The following is a 19,527-nucleotide window of genomic DNA, read 5'->3' as shown; positions in this document are numbered from 1 at the left end:
TTATAAAAATACCAAAAATATTTATCTTATTATCATTATCTCTATCAGATCTCACTCTTGCAAGTGGTCGTGAAGGGATTGACAACCCCTTTATCGTGTTGGTTGCGAGTATTTGTTTGTGTAGGTACGAGGTGACTCGCGCGTGGTCTTTTACTGGATTGATACCTTGGTTCTCAAAAACTGAGGAAAATACTTACGCTGATTTGCTGCATCACCCTTTCCTCTTCATGGGAAAAGCAACGCATGCTCAAGAGGTAGCAGCCGGCGAGGGGAGTCGTGGCGCGCACAGACCCAGCTAGCGTTTGACGAGTGGGCCGGCGTTCGACGAGCGCGCTGGTGAGGATCTGGCCGGGGCGGTGAGGCGGCTTCTTGGCCGCGGGGCGGCGATGCGAAGCAGTTTGCTCCCGAGCAGCAAGACGGCGGTAGCGGGCGACAAGGGAGTGGGCGGTGTTGCTGGGCGGCGGCAGCAGCTGGCAAAGTCGCCGGCAAAAATGAACGGCGGCATCGGCGACGAAGGAGGCGAGCGAGGGTTGCTGTTGGCTGGGGGTGAGGGGGGAGGCCAATGAGCCACCGACTAGGGGGCCCGGGAAAAGAAGAAGACAAGCGTGCACGCGTCCGTCGCATGTTCGCGCCGACGCAAATCCGGCTCAAAAATGAGCCGAAAATGGGTCACCCATGGACGAAAAACAGACACGCGTCCGTTTGGGTTGGCGCATTGGGCCGCCTTTTGTGTCGGCACCGACCCAAACGGACGACGGCAAACGAAATGAATCACAGTTGCTCTTATCTCTCTACCGATGAATGACGAGGAGACGATGGAGCATCAAGGTCCCGTCACGACAAAAGCCAGGCAAATGACAAATCTATCTTCAACTCGTGCTCCCACAAATCTTTGCCTCAAGCTGTGCGCTGGGCAGTATGAAATGCGGTTCGTTCTTCTGATGGAGGCCAGCCAAAGCCGGAACTCACCGTGTGTTAGATGTGGCAGGCGTACATACAGCGCAAAAATATACACAAACCCACGCACACATCGCACCAGTCACGGTTCTACATACACTCGGACCACGTACACCAACAATTTTTTCCTTTGCAGCCATCGCCATTCTGACTTGACCTACTCTACAGCCAAAGAGGTGGCGCCGCCGCCGCTGCCGATCAACAAACACAAGCAGTGTCTGATCTGTTCCGGTCCAATTTATGTACTGCGCAGCGGCCAGCCAGGCCGTCTCAATGGTGCCTGCCGTGCCGCGGCCGCGAGCTCCCTGCGGCCGCCGCGCGGTTATTACGGGAGCGCTCGTGCCGCGCGTGGGACACCAGCATGTCCGACTGCGCCAGCCTCCTGCTGAACTCGCTGCCGGCCGAACGCTGGCTATGGCTATCTCCCTGCAAGACAAGAAGATTTGGTGATCAGAAAACCAAGTGCAAAGTGCTGGAGGCAGGCCAGAACTTGGAAGGCAACGGCGCTCACTATTCTGACTCGATTTGAGCCTTCTAGCAGCTCGATCGTCTCGTCCATCTCCATCATCCTCTGCTGGAGGTTGTCTTTCTCCATCTACAGCAGGAACACCAGAGTTCAGGGTTGGACAGAACAGTAGCATGTTTCGGAAGTTCGATCAATCGAAGTAGTTATCTGAACCTGTAGCATTTCGTTCTGGGCCTCGAGCATCTGCTCCCGCTGTTCGAGCTGTTCCACGAGCAGCTGGGTCTCCAGCAGGTCCGCCTTCCTTTGGTCCATGTCATCAAGCAAGCTTTAAGCACAAAAAAAGTATGTATCCGATATATCAGGTCATTTCTGGCGTGCTTTCAGTGCTTGCAAGATTAAACGGTTGCAACTGAAGATAAAAGCGCAAACGGTTTAGGGGGTTAAGAGTCACCTGTCCCTTTCTTGAATGAGATGGCCGAATTGTTCTTTGAGGACGTCAAGTTCCTCGTCCTTGATTGACAATGCAGATGAAGATAGATAGGAATTGTCAGCTTGCTATATGATGGGACAATGTAAACAGACATTTGATAGTGGAGTTGTGACCTACCTTCGCCTTCGATTGTTCGATTTGTTCCTGGGATGCTACTAACAGCTTGTGCACTTCTTCTTGGTCAAGCAAATTCTAAACATACAACAGCAAATCTCATATAAGTGACCTGATTGGTAGACAATGAGCCCTAATGCTGATTAGCTCCGTAGAGGTGCTGCCACAACTTACAGCATAGTTTGTCATGTCTAATTTGACGCCAAGTAGCTCCCTTATAACATCATGTGTCATGCTATCCACTGCTGCCAGTCTTGACGTAAGCAGGCATATCTATGAACAGAGGAGAAAATATGAGCATCACCTTTGAGGCACTTCATTCTACACTGGATATTGGATTCATATTCTTTATAGTTAGAAAATTAGAAATGAACAGATAGAACACAGCTGTGTTTTCATTGTCTCCCAGTGAATGTGGGACACATTCTAGAATTGATCTAAAAATGCTCTATATATATTTCATTCAAGTACTCCCTCCGTTCCTAAATATAAGTCTTTTTAGAGATTCCAATATGGACTACATACGGAGCATTTGCTTGTGTTTATGACAATAACCATGGTCTCAACAACTAGCCAGGAGATCTCTTAACCAGTAAGTGTATTTGACCATATTGTAATCTAAGGACATATGTGGTATTGGGAGACAATATTCTCTAATTAGCAGAAGCTGTCATTTTCTAAAATAAATAACAGAAGCTGTAATTTTGTTAAGTCCAAAAACCGCAACAACATACATGTTGGCCATTGCCCATTAATTTGCCTAAACTACGATGAAAAAGACGAGCAAAAAGTATGACCTGTTTCTGTTTGTCGCTAAGCAACGCTTCAAGTTCTTCAATTCGCTGGCGGCCCAAAGAGATTTCTTGATCCTTCTCAGAGTTCATTTGTTGAACAATGCTAGATATGCACCTAAAAGGTGAACCAGATCCTCTTGTTCGCCCTGAAGGCTTTTCCACTTTTGTATGGACAGCCTCAGAATTAGATTCATGTGAACCAAAGTTCTGTTTAGAAACCATGTGCTCCATTTCCTGATACTGCACGACAAGAATTATTAGCATATGTGTAGTGTTGGATACTTGTATAACCATGTTGGCAAATATATAACAGCTGATACCTTCTCCTGAAACAGCAATGATTGTGCTTCTGAATGCAGGACCAGCTCAGCTATATGCTCTTTGCACTGCCTTAGCTATGTACATGAAAAGGACATAGTATAAGATTATTCTAGTAAATGAAACTAAGTTAAGATTATTTGGAAACACAAAACTCCGTGAATCGTGTATGATCGCTCCTGCATATACCTCCTCATCTTTACGTTTTACTTCCATTACGAGTCCTTCAATCTTCCTTCTAGTATCTTGATGTGCAATAATCTCAGCTCGCAATCTCCTATCATAAAAATACATTTGACTAAATGATTATACAATTACATCTGGTTAGGTCTTTTAAGAAAAATCAGATGAATAAATTCTCACTTTTTTAGTTGGCATCTCCCTGGACACAGTTCCACATTGTCATCACATTTTGAGGCATTTTCTACAGTAAGCATCTCTTCAATTGCTTGAAATTCAGCTTCGGATTGTTTGTGCGCTTGGTTGCTCCTTACTTCCTCTTTAAGGTTGCGTACCTTCAGTAAAATCCCATATGTTATGAAACTCACCATTCGCATTAAAGCCAAATTATTCACCAATTTGCTTAATTTTGCACCAACCCTTACAAGATTACACCCTAATGGCTCAATGTATATCTATCATTGCAAATGAAAATTTTGGGCTGTATAATATTACTTAGCCATCTATCTTCTGAAAATTACTGTCGTTCCATAATCTTCGGAGCAATCATGTGTAAAATATTACATTTCTTATGCAAAATCTCAAAGAAAAATCTATCAAAACAGTGAGCACCACAAACCAGAGAAATGTGCAGCTTACCTCTTCCTCAAGAACAGTTATTGTAGATTCAAGTTCCCCAACAGAATGTTCAAGAATTGTAACCTCCTCATCTTTCTCTTCCGCGTAGATTTTACTTATCTCTGCAGCCTACAAAAGCAGGGCAAGTGAAACTTCATACAAATTGGATGGAAAGCAAAGGGCGCTAGTAACACAACACTTACTTGCCGAGCTTCAATAGCAGCAGCTTCATTCTCCTCAGCTAAAGCCATTGACATCTCAAGCTTGTCATTTAACTTGAGTATCTCTGCTTTGAGCTTTCCATTTTCATTACATAACATTTTGATATTATTACTTAGTTCTTCAATATCTGACCTAAGACGTCCCTCTTCAGAAGAATTAAGCAATATAATTTCACTCTCCAATCCCTCTATGACCTTAGCTTTGTCTTCCAACAGAGCTACTATTTCACTGGTCTTCACAGTTTCCTCTTCCAGCATCACTCTCAGATCATTGTTCTCCTTTGATAGCGCAGATGATGAAAGTTGAGATTGCTCTAACTCTGATCTTAAAACAATGAGTGCAGCACCATTTTCAGCCAGTTCTTCCACTAGTGTCTTCTGTTTTGCCAACATGTCTTCTGTCTCAGAATTTTTAATCTCAAGTTCTCGTTGAACCTTTCTAAGGGCATTCGACACTTCATCAGCTTTATCTTTCATGTCCTTCGCATATGAGGTAGACTCTTGCAATAATTTCAAGTCAAAAGACAATCCTTCAGCGATATCACTTTTCCTCTCAAAGTCTCTTCTTAGTGATGCGTACTCTGTACTGTGACCAGCCTGAGAATCACCATCCCGTAAGCATATTTTCTGACATGTCAAAGCTTTCTTCTCAATAGTACTAATGTCATTAAGGAGTCTGCTAAGCAAAGGTGCATTCTGAGAACCTTCTTGCTCAGATAGTAACAGATAACCAAAAAAATCTATAGCAAAAATCAAATTATCTTGCACCTTATTCAGAACAGTAACAAACTGTTTCTCATTTTCTGTTCCATCCCCCATAAGGTCTTCTTTATTGATAAATTTAGACAGTGGAATCATTAACTGCGCCAAATGATGCTTGAGACACTGAACATCATTCAAAAGAGCAGTATTGTCTTCCTCTCCTGAGTGATCTTCTATGCTTTCCTTGCATTGCTGTGGAACAGCTGAGTGTATTTGTTCGCTATCTAATTTTGCAAGTGCAGCAAGAGGGTTTGCATAACTTTGTTCATCACAAGCAACACCTGGATATGTCTCAGCATTCTTAATGCAGGACACTTTGTTGACGAAAATATCCCACTTTTGAGCAATACTGAAAATTATGTCCTTAATAACAGCCATATCGTCTGCACTGTCTGCATCAAAAACTTCCAGTTCAGCAGCACTGCCCATTGGAACTACATGCATGGATGACGTGTCCTTTCCTTCATCCACCATATCTGTTATAGATATAATATGCTTCCTAGAGTTGTCAGGGATTGCTTGAGTTTCATGAAGAAACATAGTATTGCTGCCACCCAGGTCACATGAATCAACTTGTTGACACATGCATGTATAAGCATTCACATTAAGGTGATGGAGCTGCTGAACTAAAGAACTGCCTCTTTCTTCTAAAAGTGATTCAATGTTTACCAGATAAGATCTTGAATCACTTATCCACCTCTTTAAGTCCTGCCCAATATTAATAATTTCAGAGCAAAGTTCAAAGAGTTCCATTGTAGCAATCCTTTGCAAATGGTGAAAAGATCCCTTCATTAGAGTAGCAATGTTTGTCATCTCGTTGGTACATTCATTCATCTGCTGATTTAATTTGTTGTAACTCTGTGCTGTACAAAAACTTGACGCTTCAACCTCCTGCAACTCATTGACCAGAGAACTTTTCTCCGCCAATAAAGATTCCACTGCTTGGCGGCAATTATCTCTGTCAAGCTTTAACTCCTCATTGGCCTTCAACAAAGCCGAGAGCATAAGGTCAGCCTCTTTCATGGTTTCTTGAGCATCCTCAAAATTTGAAAATAAGGCCAAAACCTTATTTGACTTATCCTCGACGAGACATAACACATCGTCGAGCTTTGACTACAAGCTATTGGAAAAAAAATCATATTATCCGTCATATTGTTTATAACCCAGAAGAAACTCGCTAAGAAAAGCATGGAGAATGCCATGACATATCCATGGTATGCATATAAAATTTCTTGTATCTGGATTGATTCCAGAGGTTATGTTCCATGTAATATTCATTTTGTATCTTGATAGCTGATAAGGATGATAATCAACTTCTACTGATTTAGAATTGTCTGAACAAATTGCACAGATTTCTGTGTGGGGCATTTGATCTCATGGGATGGTCACAAAACCAAATGTGAGATATGATGAGTGTATCTAGTTAGAATAATTAAACTATGATACAACACATGTCCATGAAGCACAATCATTACCCTGTACATGATCGTAAGATAATTTCCTGAATTTTTTTATTCAAATATATTTCAGTGTAGATCTAGAATTCTACTCCCTCCGTCCCATAATGTAAGGCGTTTTTTGGCACTAGTGTAGTGTCAAAAAATGTGTCTTACATTATGGGACAGAGGGATATATTTAAGAAACAAAGTTTGCGACTTAGTAGGTAAATAAAGGAAAACATCAGTAGCGGTGCAGAAGCTCCCTGCTAAACATCAGCTTTGCTATTCGCAAGTCAAAATATGCAAAATAGAGTAATTGACTGTCGAGGTAATGTGTACTTCGCAAATAGTTACAGTAAAGGCGGTCATGAGAACAGGTAAGTTCGACAATGGACTCAGTAAGTTTTATGATGAGCAACTGACATTGAAATTTTAAAGTACAGTCTTGCTCATTTGGAATCAAATGATATACTGGTCCTTCATAATCTTGACGGAAAAAGTACAGTCTTGCCTACTTGATTTCACTAATGAGGAAAATCCTGGTGAGTTATCTCCTGTTTTAGCTACAATATGAAGCTGTCTACACAAACAGTATCATGGACTATCTTCACTTCATATCAGGTGCATTCATCCGTACAGTGTATGTAACTACAGTAAAGACTGCATACCTGGTAGTCTGGATTAGCTTTGTTGACTGCTGATCCATCTTCACTACGAGTCCGCTGTGCACTCGTGTCATTCAAGCTGTCGAGGAATAGAGGTTCATCACGAGAATGCTCTGCTGCTTCTGACAAGTCACAATTTTTCCATTCCACATTGCAATCCTTTTGGTTTACTCGTTCTGCTTCCTGAGAACTTGCATCATTATATAATTGCTGAGCTTCAGTGATAGCAAGTGTTGCACCTCTTAAGATGTGCAACTTTTCTTTCACTTCCCTGCCCATTCGCTGTGCATCTTGTAGCTCAATTTGAAGCCTGAAGATTATTTTTTCCTTTTCAATGCTAACTTTCATAGCCTTCTCCACATGTTCGCTGACAGAATTATTGCTGTAAGGAAATGAACTAATCATGTTATCAATATTCTGATATGCATCGTCTAGTGATCTGCAGCCATCTGTCAAGAAGCTTGTTAGATCAACTATTGCAACCTCCCATTCCTCAGATAAAGAGGCAATTTCTACATCTTTGGCCACAATGATCTCTGCAAGCCTGGCACTTTCTTCAACCATAATAACTAGCTTCTCTTTGAGCTCTTGATTTATGCTTTTAATGTGCGCCAACTCGGCCTGTAATGTCTGTTTGCTTGAGCCCACTATTTCAGTCTCTTGATGACACAATGAAGTCTCACCATGCAAACATATACCCATATTTGGTACGTTTTCATGTATTTGATCCATCTCATCCTGCTGTAATTGCAATGTTTCTTCATCTTCTACGTGTCCACTAAGAACAGTGTCTTTGTCAAGTACATTATGTGAAGATCCAAGAGCCAAGCTGTAGCACTGAGACACTTCATCACTACACTCTGGCACTTTTGTAGAATCATTCAAATCACATCTTTCTGAATCGAAATGATACAAATGAGAACAGGATTCCTGGTGTCCACTAGCAATTTCTGAAGGAAGATTGAGTTGAACTGATTCCGTAATATCAGTTGACATTCCAGCACCATTGGGCGTTAAACATGAAAAGTTCCATCCCACTGGATCCTGATATAAAGTTCAAACAAGAAAATAGTTAAAGTGAATATCTAGTTACTGGGTATAAATCAAAAGTGTGCAAAAAATCTCACGGGTTGTATCTGACTGATCTCTGGAATCCCACAATTCTTCTCTGCCGTCGGAGCAACCTGAATGGTGATGTGCATCCAAACATTGTATGTAATTCTGGACACAACAAATAGCATAAATAATTGCTGGTGGCTACAAAAATTGCATACATACTTGGTGCGTGCTAGACATCTGGTATTGTTTCAGTTCACAGCGCAGCTTATTTACTTCACTGCAAACAGCATGAATAATCATAACCATCAATTACCAAGATACCCAAAGCAAGCAGACATAACGTGAGTACAATAAGTATCAAAAGCCAATCCTGATAATTATGAAGCATACATAGATGAAGGAAAAAACAATCAGACCCAGACCCAGGGTGATTAATGACACTGCCAATTGAGTACATCGGGATTTCATTACAGATGGAGGCAAGGACAAGTTTCACATACTTACTTACTTACGAAGCCTTTTATCCCAAACAAGTTGGGGTAGGCTAGATATGAAACCCTTTCACGAGGACTTCCCAGGAGGTCACCCATCCTAGTACTACTCTCGCCCAAATGGGTTTCATACCCAAAAGACTGGCTAGTTTTTACGTTGGCTCGCCAAGCCTATCACAACCCTTAGATATGAAACCCTTTCACGAGGACTTCCTAGGAGGTCACCCATCCTAGTACTATTCTCGCTCAAATGGGTTTCATACCTATGGGACTGGCTAGTTTTTACGTTGGCTCGCCAAGCCTATCACAACCCTCCTCCTTTACCCGGGCTTGGGACCGGCTATGCCTAGAAGACATAGGCGGAGTTTAATGAAATTTACTACTGTGCACTTTCTATATTTCACAGAAATGTGAGAATGTGAAAATATGCAGCTCCATTCACTTTCTCACCATGGAAGAGTTAAATCATTTTCGTCTTCTAGAACTCAAATGTCTTACAGTCAAGAGTACCATATAATGCATGTTTTGCGAAGAAAGTGTTGCCTAGCACATCATTGTTATTGTAAATATAAATATGCATTGAGATGATAAGATTTAGTTGAAAACTTACCGTGCAAGCAAAACATTATTTTCTAAGCATGCATCCAGCTCCTTCCTGCAATTGTCTAGATCCTTGACAATCTCGTCACCCTAAATGCATTGCATCGCACATCAACCACTTGCAAAAATTCAGGTTATTCTTCAGTATTACATTTGGGACATGTGGTTAATCAAGTTTAACTTCCCTTATATTTGTGACAATATTGTTTACTGTTAATTTAGTCTAAGGTTTTGACCGTCTTCTGAAATAGAAGAAAAATAACCATAGCCATGTGGTAAGTTACTTTCGGAAGTAAAATTATATCCAAGTGAGAACACACCTGTGCTTCTAAATTCCTAGGAGGTGCTGCATACTTCTGCTCAAGAATATGAAGGAACTACACATATAACAAAGTTAAGAGTGCGTCACTGGAGAAAATGAGATCGAGCAAAAGGGAGTTCAGGGAGAACAAGCATACATGATTACGCAAAAGAGATATCTCCGTTAATAACATCTCTCTTTCCCCTTGCTTGTGGAAGTTCTCAAGCCTGTATATGAGTACATCAGAATAAGCTATCACCAATTTATTCATGTAAGCAAAATATACGAAGTGTGCAAATTTGTCAGGGCTCAAAGTAAATTGAAACATTACGTTCTAACTTGCTCGATTAATCTCTTGTTTTCAAAAGCAAACTGAGTCAGTTGAGGATTTTCGTCAAATTGTTTTTGCAGTAGCTGAATCTCTTGGGACATTGCAGCATTTTCTTCAACCATATAGCCATCCGATGGCACTAGATCATCAGCTAACATATGCAATCTTTTTAATTTTTCGTCACGAAGTTTCAGCATCATTCTCAAGCGTTGGGAATCAGATTCCTTCAGGTCAACCTGCCAAAACAGAAAGCTGGTGCCGCTCAGTATTTTAAAACACAAATAGTTGCTATAATAAGAAATTATTAGGTTCTGTGTTTTGAAGCATATAAAATATCCTAGAACAATCTGCAATAGAATTACCAGACGATTCAAATGCTTTATTTCAGCCTCCAGCTTCCTGATATCCACCTCAGCTAGTTTCTCTCTCCTAAGGCTCCCAGCAAGAACATCTTCCAGATGGCTAACCTGATATTAGATACATATGTATAAATAATTGGCTGCAACTTGCAAGTAATTTATAGTGCACCATTATTTATTTTCCAATGAAGTAAATCATGCTATATGACCTTTTGCTTTAGAAGACTCAGGTCACAGCTTGATTGATGATCTTCAGCTAAAGTATTGTATTCTCTATCAGAGCCTGAATTTAGCAGGAGAAAGCTAGGCGATCCAGGGGCATTTTGCTGCTTCCTCAAGCATGTCAACTGATCCTGGTAAACATAATTAAATAACTTAACTACAAAGCACTTCTATAATCAAGAAGAGAGTTGTCATGATAAAGCTTACCTTTAGTTCTTCTATCTGCCTTTGTAAAGCCATAACATCTCCTGAAGCATCTTCATTTACTTTTGCCTAGCACAACAGAAGACTCCCCAAATGAGTCGACAAGATAAACTTTCTATATAAAAATTTCAACATGCTTAGAATTACATTGTTTTGAATCAACTTCGCGCGCTGAGCAAACTTCAAGGTACTCAGTGTCTCATTGGAGGAACTGCAATAGTGTAATTCATTTATATGTTAAGCATACTGTTAAGATCTAGAAAACAAACTGAATACAAGAATAAAGGTGCACAATATCAGTACCAAATAGACGGGCTGATGTTGGCAACAATTGTTGTTTTAGAGTTTCCTCCAAGGGAATCCTAGAGAAGATGATACAATGAGCCAGAGAAGACAATAGACATAAACAGATAGAAGACTCAAACTCATTGTGAATTTGAACCTGGAGGAGAAATGTAAGCCTTGAGTCTCTATAAGGCACATGGCGGCTTTTTCCATTTGCGACATCCACTAGAGTCATGATAACAAGCCTGAAATGGTATAGCTGGATTATCACTATGAACAGTACTTCTTCAAAGAAATTGTCAATTTAATACCCAAATACTCCCTCCGTTCCAAATTACTCGTCGCAGAAATGGATGTATCTAGAACTAAAATACATCTAGATACATCCATACCTGCGACAAGTAATTCGGAACGGAGGGAGTACATTCTATGCTAATATAACAAAGAACCTTGTAATGAATGCTAGAAGACGTTCTGAACTTCCACAAATGTTTCATTTAAAAAAAGGGATACCACCACCAAACTATAACATTTTCACAACTGAATACACAATGTGTAACGCAAATGTGGTTATTTTCACATGTTGCAAGACAAAATATGAATATGAACTGTGCCAAAATTCATGAATCTTGTCTGAGAGCAATAGGTACCCAAGAGTTGACAAGGATCTGTTAATGTTCGCAGCTTCTTTCAAGCGGTCTCCTTCAGCGCCCGAGCTTTTCTGCCTAGTTTGAATTCAGTTAGTATTTGTGAAGGCAAGAAAAGGTTGTCAACTTGTCACCTTTATTCTGGAACTCACCTCTCAGAACCAGCAAGATCAACCAAATTCAAACGCCCAAAGCGGAGGTGCGTCATTGAATCCCTTTCCCAGTGACTCTCAATGACGCAAGTGAAGACGCTATGTGAACGGCTGCTCTCACTATTCATATTTGTAGCTGCCATTTTCCTATTTGCAACCCCCTAAAAGAAAATTTCAAAAAAATAAATAAAATCATTAATGTAAGTTAGCACATGCTCATTTTAGAACCTCAGATCCAATGCAACATGGAACGAAGAGACGGTATTCTTTCACCTGTAATAATAACAACATAACATCTTTAACAGATGACACATAACACTCCATTAGGTTCTCAACATATACACCTTTCTTTATATCTTCACGGATCTACAAGACAGAACAAATGTGAGACATCACATTCCATTCATGCATTATCAATTCTCAAGTACTACCTCTGTAAACTAATATAAGATATTAGATCACTACTTTACAATGGGAGTACTAAGCATGCTACCTGAAGATTTGTTGATGATGGTTCAAGTAGATCAGTTATCTGCTCATTGTATATCTCCAGAAAAGAGCATTTGCAGATGTACTTCAATTTGTCCTCTCTTCGCCTTTCCTCTTCCTTCACATAATATATGATTTAGGTCTTTCTATTGGCAAGCATTCACCAAAGTACTAGCCTGGGATAAAAACACCTCACCTCCTTTATCCGAGCGAATAGATACTCGAAAATACGAGGCGTCAAACCAGAATCATTGCTAAGTTCATTGCCATCCTTACTAAGCTCTCCCATCATTGTGTAAGTTTTGCCACTCCCTGTCTGTAAAAACCATATGTAGCACTATATGTCAGATGAATTCTTCTGCAGGAACAAAAGTGTGCATATTAGTTTTACCTGGCCATAGGCAAACAAACAGCCGTTGTATCCAGACATGCAGTTCTCCACCATTGGTAGACCAACTACCCTAAACAGCTTTTCCTGAAATCGTTGTAGAGAATATTTCTTAGGCTAAAGGATGACTTACTTGGAAAGAAATCTAAGTTAGTTGCAGTACACACAGACATGCCTGTGATATTGTTTCACATGCGACATGATCAAACGTGAACTTTGTTTCAGGGTGTCCTGTCCAGCTCAATGTCTTTGAGCTATCCTGTATAAAACATCTTTTTTGACCATACGCAGTGCTCTCGGCAGCACTGATTGGCCTTAACCGTACCAAAACCTGTAAATCACACAACATTTATGGAACATTTAGATTTCGCAAAGTAACGGCACCAACATTTAGCCCTGTTAGCTTCGGAAAAATAAAAGTAGCCATGGTATTAACAGTTACTCACTCCGGTCCGTTTTAGTCCGCATATATAAGTTTTGTTCGAAGTCAAAGTATCTCTACTTTGACCAAACTTACAGAAAAAAGTACCAGCATCCACAATATCAAATCAATAGTATTAGATTCCTTATGAAATGTAGTTTCATAGTATATATATTTGATATGGTAGATGCTGATGTTTTTTAGTATAAATTTGGTCGACCATTGTCAAGTTTGACTTGACACAAATCTAGTACACGGAGTAAAAAGGACCGGAGGGAGTAACTCATAATTGGTATAGTACACATCATGGGGGATAACTTACAAAGCACAATACTAAGGTATTAATATAGTCCATTTTATTTGCGATGTTTGCTAATTTAATTGGACACGGGACGGTCATGTACTTGTGTATCAGTGGCTCACTGCTTCATTTCACTCTGTGCAGAAACACCAACCTGCACATTGCGATCCATCCAGAAGGCGGGGTCCTCGTCGAGCTCAAAATGCGGCACCTCCACGGGCACTTCCGTGGCCGCCAGATCCCTCAGATCAAACACCCTCTTCGCGGCCCCGCCAATCGAGGAGCTCCGATCCCTGGCCCCAGACGCCGGCGCGCAGGCCCTGGGGGTGCTCGCCAGCGACTTGGGCGTCCCCGGTGCGGACCGCGGGTTCCTGCCCGGGTCGGCGATGGCCGCGAGGGGCGACCGCGGGGGCAGCGAGAAGGGCGGGGCGGCCGCCGAGGGGGAGGACGAGGAGGGCGCGGCCGCCAGGTCGTCGTTCTCGTTGGGCTCCGGCGCGGCGCGGCGGGAGGAGCGGGACGCGGAGGGGCGCCGGCCGCCGCCGCCGCCGCCGCCGGGGGCGGACATGGCGGAGGGTGGGGGTGGAGCGGGAGGCGGAGGGAGGTGGCGTGGAGCTCAGCTCGGGTGGAGGGGAGTGAGGGGGGAGCGGGGTGGTAGCGGAGACTAGTAATGGCCAACGGGGTCTTGCTGCTGTGCTGTTTGGGGGTTCTCCGCTCGATTTCAAATTTTGAACTGGGGTTGTGTTGCGAGGAGGCCAGGGGTGGATGGATCTGAGTCTGACTGAGCAACTGGTGAGTCATCATTTGACTGCTGAGCCTTTCGGCCGCTCCTGTCATTAAATTAAGAACTGATCAATAATTAGGAAAGTAGTTTTCCTTGTGTAGGCTACGAGAGCACCTTCCTGTGCTCGAGGAGCTTCGCAGCCGTTGGATCTGAGATCCAAAGACCACAGACAATGAAATAAACTTGAGGAGACCGGGAGCATCCCAAGCCTGGGAGCACTAGATATTTTCTCATCCAGGTTGAGTGTATCCTCGTATGGCCTTTGGATATCATATCCAACGGCCGGATAGTTGCCGGAGCACCTGAGCTTAGGTGTTCCTGTAGCATCCAATATTTTTCTGTGTAGATTTATGATTAAAACTTTAAGTACATTCCAGGACAAAAGATTACTCAATCAGCTTTCAAGTTCCAACACTTACATTCCGATTTGCTTTGGTACAAAGGAATTTTACAAGAATTTCAAGGAATGGTATCCTATAGAAAAATCTTTGTATGTGCCCTCGGATTTGTTAATGTACATCTAGATGAGAAATATTTTAGTACATCTAACTTCCTAACCCAGCGATTTAAAGCCTCAAGATTCGCCTTTTCTCGAGCGGCTCATTCTAGCGTTGTTTTGTCTACGTCTACAACTTCTACACAAATGTATATTTTTGTTGGGATGACCAAATTTTTCCATCATGTTGTCATGTACTTTAGCACCACTACCTCACATTTGCATGTTTCTACTCTATTTGCTTCCGGACCACGAGTCTAATGCTTTTGAATATGTTCACTTCATATACTTATACTAGATGACCCGTTGCACCAATTAACGCAGGGACCAACTGCAGCCTAGAAGCTAAGCGAACTATATGAAATATAAAACGGAAGTCAAGAGAACTATTTGAGGAGACCAACTAACCAACTATGACTTGGAAGTTAAATGAACTATTTGAAACATAAAATGGAAGCTAAGTGAACCGTGTGAAGAGACCAACTACAGTCATGAGCGCAAAGACCAGTTGTAGCCAAGAAGAGAAACAACTAATACAACAAATGTTCTTCTTAACTATTTCAGGAATGTTTGCCGTGAATGGACTACAAGCCTTCCAACGGGGTTGGGGACCATAAAACTCAAACTTCATCTATTCCTGGTACGCACATTTGGTTTGCTGGTCGGTTGTTGTGTCCGGTTATGCCGGGCACATCCATGTGATGAATGTGGGGTCAGACATTCATGGATCTCACTCGGCTATCCCTCTCAGAGGACGGCTGGTATCCCGGTGTGTAGCATGTGCCTTGCGCACACGATACTGGTTTGTTCGTCCGCCGCTGTGTTTGGGTGCGCTAGATATTCTGATCTGGTAGTCTAGCCGGACGGGATGCTTTGGAATGTCTTCCTGGACTTCCAAAACTAACTCAGTAAAGTCGTCAATACCAATGAGATAGAGATGAAATATGCCCCGCCTCCATGAACTTCCTAGACTTTGCCTAGAATTTTATATCATTTTACATATTATCATACCACTTCCTTTAAACGTTACAGTATGTCCAGAGAGGATGCTTTTGCCTGTCTGCTCGCCCTTTGGACATTGCGCATGCCTGGATAGTGTAGTTTGGAATTTCTTTCAGGCCTTTGGACGTCGCGGTTGGATGTTCTTGCTAATCAGGCTCTCCTCTAGTTCGTGTGCTTTTGGGTGAGGTGCACGATTGCGATGGTTCGGGTCATTATGGTCGATTATTTACTGTCATTACAATCGATTTGTTTGCTTGTCGGGTAAACTCCACGACCGCATTCAGCACATGGTTTGCTTTATTGTGCAAGGTACTCCCGAAGAATGTTTGGGGTCGTAGAGATCCTGAAGAATGTCTTGTGCAACCTTCGCCATACAACACACGTGTTCTCTGGTCATACCCTTGGTGCATTCTAAAAGGTAGAATAACATTATGTTAGAAATATGACGTAGAGGCAATAATATTGCATTATTATATTTCCATTATTCATAGTTTAAGAGTTTAAATTAGAAGCTCCGTGTGGTTCTAATCTCATCCCTCTAATTCTTCGGCGATGATTAGCTCTGGACGACAAAACATTGCTGGATCGTGAAGACCGTATGCTTGCAATCAAGTGGAGAGGCCGTGCTTTTGGTCTTCCGTTCGACGGATCGTTTGTGGGCGATTCGCGGGATCGTCATCGACGTTCGAGGGACTTCAAGTACGGTCTACACCGACTCATCTACTTTCGCTGCACTCCCGGAGTCGGTAAGATCGTTGATCACACCCATTATGCGTCTTCATATTGTTTCTGGGTGTTCATAGGGCGAATTTTTTTGTTTTCTACTATGTTTCCCGACACATTTCAAGGCGTACCATTCGGCGATGCCGACTAAACACACGTGGGGTGTCCGAAAACATGATTGAATCCACCGCACGCAAATACAACATCCGCACTTGGCTCATGCAAGACAGGCATCCCGGACTCGGAATCTGGCAAGAGAGGCCGGCCAAACACTGCAAAAGGTACGCCACGTTTTGGCTGACTGTCGTTATTGGTGTGCTCTGTGTTGCAGTTGGTCTCCATGAACCACGATACCAGTTTACCCGAAAATTTATATCATTTTACATTTTATCATAACACTTTCACATATTTATTTTGACTACATATTTTTGAACTAATAAGACATATACATAATCATATAGTGCCACTCGAATTACCAACAAATGATAATACATATCAGTTGGTCACTAAAAATATGCCACTTATCATACCACTTTACATAGACATAATGACTGGCTAAGGATTTACCAGGTTGGTCAATTATGAACTTGACCAACTGCAGCTCGGAAATCATGACTTGATCAATCTAGATGACCCCTTGCGCCAAGTGACGCTAAGAGCAACTACAGCGCGGAAGCTAAGCAAACTATTTGAAGGATTATTTCGTCAACTATTTGCAAATGATTATGTTCGTACTGCGTTTCTATTTGCCTCGACAATCATTGATAGAAAACACAACGTGAATGTTGGACTTCTTTTGCTTGTAACTACAACATGGAAGCTAAGCAAACTATTTGAAGGATCATTTTCTCAACTGTTTGCAAATGATTGTGTTCATATTGCGTTTCTATTTGCCTCGACAATCATTCATAGAAAAGCAATGTGAACGTTGAGCCTTTTTTCTTTCTTGTGTTCTATTAGGCGGGGTCTGGCGGAGTGAGTTGTGAATTCTCTGTTGATTGAATGTCGTCTGCTTCACATCGCACTTCTATCAGGGAAGCAAAGGTTGCGCAATTGACACGACCATCGTCTTTGACCTGAACCTGATGCTTTTTATTTACACCACTAATATAAAAAAAGTTGAATGATGCGGTGATCAGATGGGTGGGAGTCATTGGTTTGTTAGATACTTGAACCACCTAGATAAGAATGCCAAACAAAGGTCAATTGCAGTGTTCAGAAAACATGCATGGTTTGGCCCCACAACGAGTCATGCCCTCGCACACAGCCAGCCGACACGAGTTAACCAGCCTGGCACAGGCCAGCAATACTGACAAGTGGCCCGGGCCCCCAAACCACGCGCGCGATGGCTTCCTTCTGCTCATCTGATCCCGATGGAGGTTCAGACCATCTATTGTGGGAGACTCGGTCGGGTTTTCTATCAACCCGTTTGGAGCATGAGAAAAATAAATATATAGTCAATTCACCCTCTCAATCACCAACTGACGATTCACAAGCCAGGGGAGAGCCCTATCTATCAGAGAGAACATGCATCCACAACATTGAAAGGCCCGACAGAGATTCCAAAACAAACCACTCGACCGGGCACAGTGTCGAAAGGCCGGACATACATGCCTTTGGAAGGATATGAGGATTCCAAAGGCCTGGCATCAAGAACATTTGTCGTGCAAGTCATGGCAAAAAATAAAAACAACACCCCAAAATGCTTTTGAAAATAGCATTTTTGGAGTGTTTTTTTTACCACGACTTCCAAGGATATTATTTTGGTATGAAGCACTGAGAACATTTGTCAAAACGTGCACCAAAAAAACTCAGAACTTGTAGATTTTTTCTACTCCCTTCGTTCATTTTTATAAGTCATTTTAGACAACTGAAAATAGGCTGTTTTACATGTTGTCTTAAATGTCTTCAAGGACTTATAAAAGCAAACAGAGGGAGTAACAAAAATTACTGCTCAGTAGGGCGCATATGAGCACACTAGATACTCCACGGCCGTTGTAGATGCTCTAATTCCCTTCCGCAAACTTATATCGATTCAATGAAACAACCGAGCATTCCACGTGGGACAATCATTCTTTGACCACAACTAGGATCTTCCAACCATTCCACCAACACATTCGTGTTCACACCTAACCAAAGCCTGGATAACAGCCCCGATGATCCACTCGGACTGACGCTAAGATCCGCACATTCTTTACCTAGCTAGCAAAGCCAAAACAGCCAAGTTTCTTGGCAAACAAGCTCAGGACAGTGTGTTTGCTGTTGACCAAAACTCGAATCTGTCTACTCTGCTAATCATCCATCTGCGTCCACACCTGGTCCAACACTGAATTATTATTATTTTTGAGCAAAGGGTCCAACACTGAACCTTGCCCACTTTCCACGTCAGGTGCACTCAGCTGGTCACGCTCTTTTTGCTTGGGCTTTACTCATCCTAGACAATACTCCTACGGGGTACCAGCACCAAAGAAATAAAATTACATTTTTCTATTAGGCGTCAGATTGATTCCTATCCCATGAAACTCCTTTTTTAATAGTCAGAAACTTCCTCCAAAATATATACTTAGAGCATCTACAATCGGATTTGATAAATTCGGCCCCTCAAACAACCGCGATCCCGCGAGCAATGACAGGGCACAACTCAATTTATGTCCTTCACATCCACACTCCTTATTCATATGTACTACCCATGCAACGTGAAGATGGATTACGCTAGGTCATCGCACGGACTATGGAATGAAGATAGATATGCACAATTCGATCACCAAAAGATCACAAACAAGTCTCTAAAAGCTACTCAAAATTCACATAATCCACATACGATGGGCATGTTCTAACTAGAGACACAAATAACTAGAAATTAACTACGGAGACGGCAAAGACCACCACTTCCTCGTTGACCCTTTCCCCTTTCATTCTCGGTACAACTGTAGGCGTCCGCGGCTGGTGGAGGATCGTCCAAGTCGTCGGACGAGGAGCCGTGGTGGTGGTCGTCGTCGGAGGTGTCGAAGAGGATGGTGAGCCCTTTGAGCCATCGGACGGCCCTGTCCGGATGCCTCTTTAGCTTCGTGAGCCGAGCCGCCTCCGCTGCCTCGCGCTCGGACAACTCAATGGCAATCCAGAGCGACTTGGCGTTCTTCCGGCGAAGCCGCCGAGCATTCGTCTCCGCGGTCGTAAGCGACCGGTGGTAGACCCAAGCGAGGAGCCGCTCGTCCTCGTTGGGCTCCGCCTGCACCCCGTGGGGGCGGCGC

At 42.5% G+C, this 19,527-nt stretch overlaps 1 protein-coding gene across 4 annotated transcripts; it reads right to left on the bottom strand.

The window, feature by feature from the left end:
• Positions 1 to 855: 855 nt before the first annotated feature.
• Positions 856 to 13,839, bottom strand: LOC119353640 (kinesin-like protein KIN-12E). Of its 4 annotated transcripts, none has more exons than XM_037620279.1 (33): positions 13,429 to 13,839; positions 12,728 to 12,883; positions 12,556 to 12,639; positions 12,361 to 12,480; positions 12,169 to 12,282; positions 11,949 to 12,041; positions 11,676 to 11,836; positions 11,527 to 11,601; positions 11,034 to 11,121; positions 10,895 to 10,953; positions 10,739 to 10,802; positions 10,595 to 10,660; positions 10,375 to 10,518; positions 10,169 to 10,273; positions 9,807 to 10,042; positions 9,633 to 9,702; positions 9,495 to 9,551; positions 9,185 to 9,264; positions 8,303 to 8,360; positions 8,152 to 8,208; positions 7,028 to 8,068; positions 4,141 to 6,033; positions 3,959 to 4,066; positions 3,503 to 3,654; positions 3,329 to 3,416; positions 3,142 to 3,216; positions 2,825 to 3,061; positions 2,202 to 2,300; positions 2,031 to 2,105; positions 1,875 to 1,933; positions 1,637 to 1,748; positions 1,469 to 1,552; positions 856 to 1,383 (listed from the first exon to the last, which is right to left on the bottom strand). In XM_037620279.1, exons 1-33 carry the CDS (start codon positions 13,837 to 13,839, stop codon positions 1,228 to 1,230), a joined length of 6,477 nt encoding a protein of 2,158 aa, XP_037476176.1. In that variant the 3' UTR covers positions 856 to 1,227. The 4 variants fall into 4 exon arrangements, with proteins under 4 accessions (XP_037476176.1, XP_037476177.1, XP_037476178.1 ...); XM_037620280.1 differs by having other exon boundaries at positions 3,329 to 3,413; XM_037620281.1 differs by having other exon boundaries at positions 4,141 to 5,904.
• Positions 13,840 to 19,527: the final 5,688 nt, after the last annotated feature.

The sequence above is a fragment of the Triticum dicoccoides genome, chromosome 2A, assembly GCF_002162155.2.
Source record: "Triticum dicoccoides isolate Atlit2015 ecotype Zavitan chromosome 2A, WEW_v2.0, whole genome shotgun sequence".
Taxonomy (NCBI): Eukaryota; Viridiplantae; Streptophyta; class Magnoliopsida; order Poales; family Poaceae; genus Triticum; species Triticum dicoccoides.
This window is presented reverse-complemented; position numbering and strand designations above follow the sequence as displayed.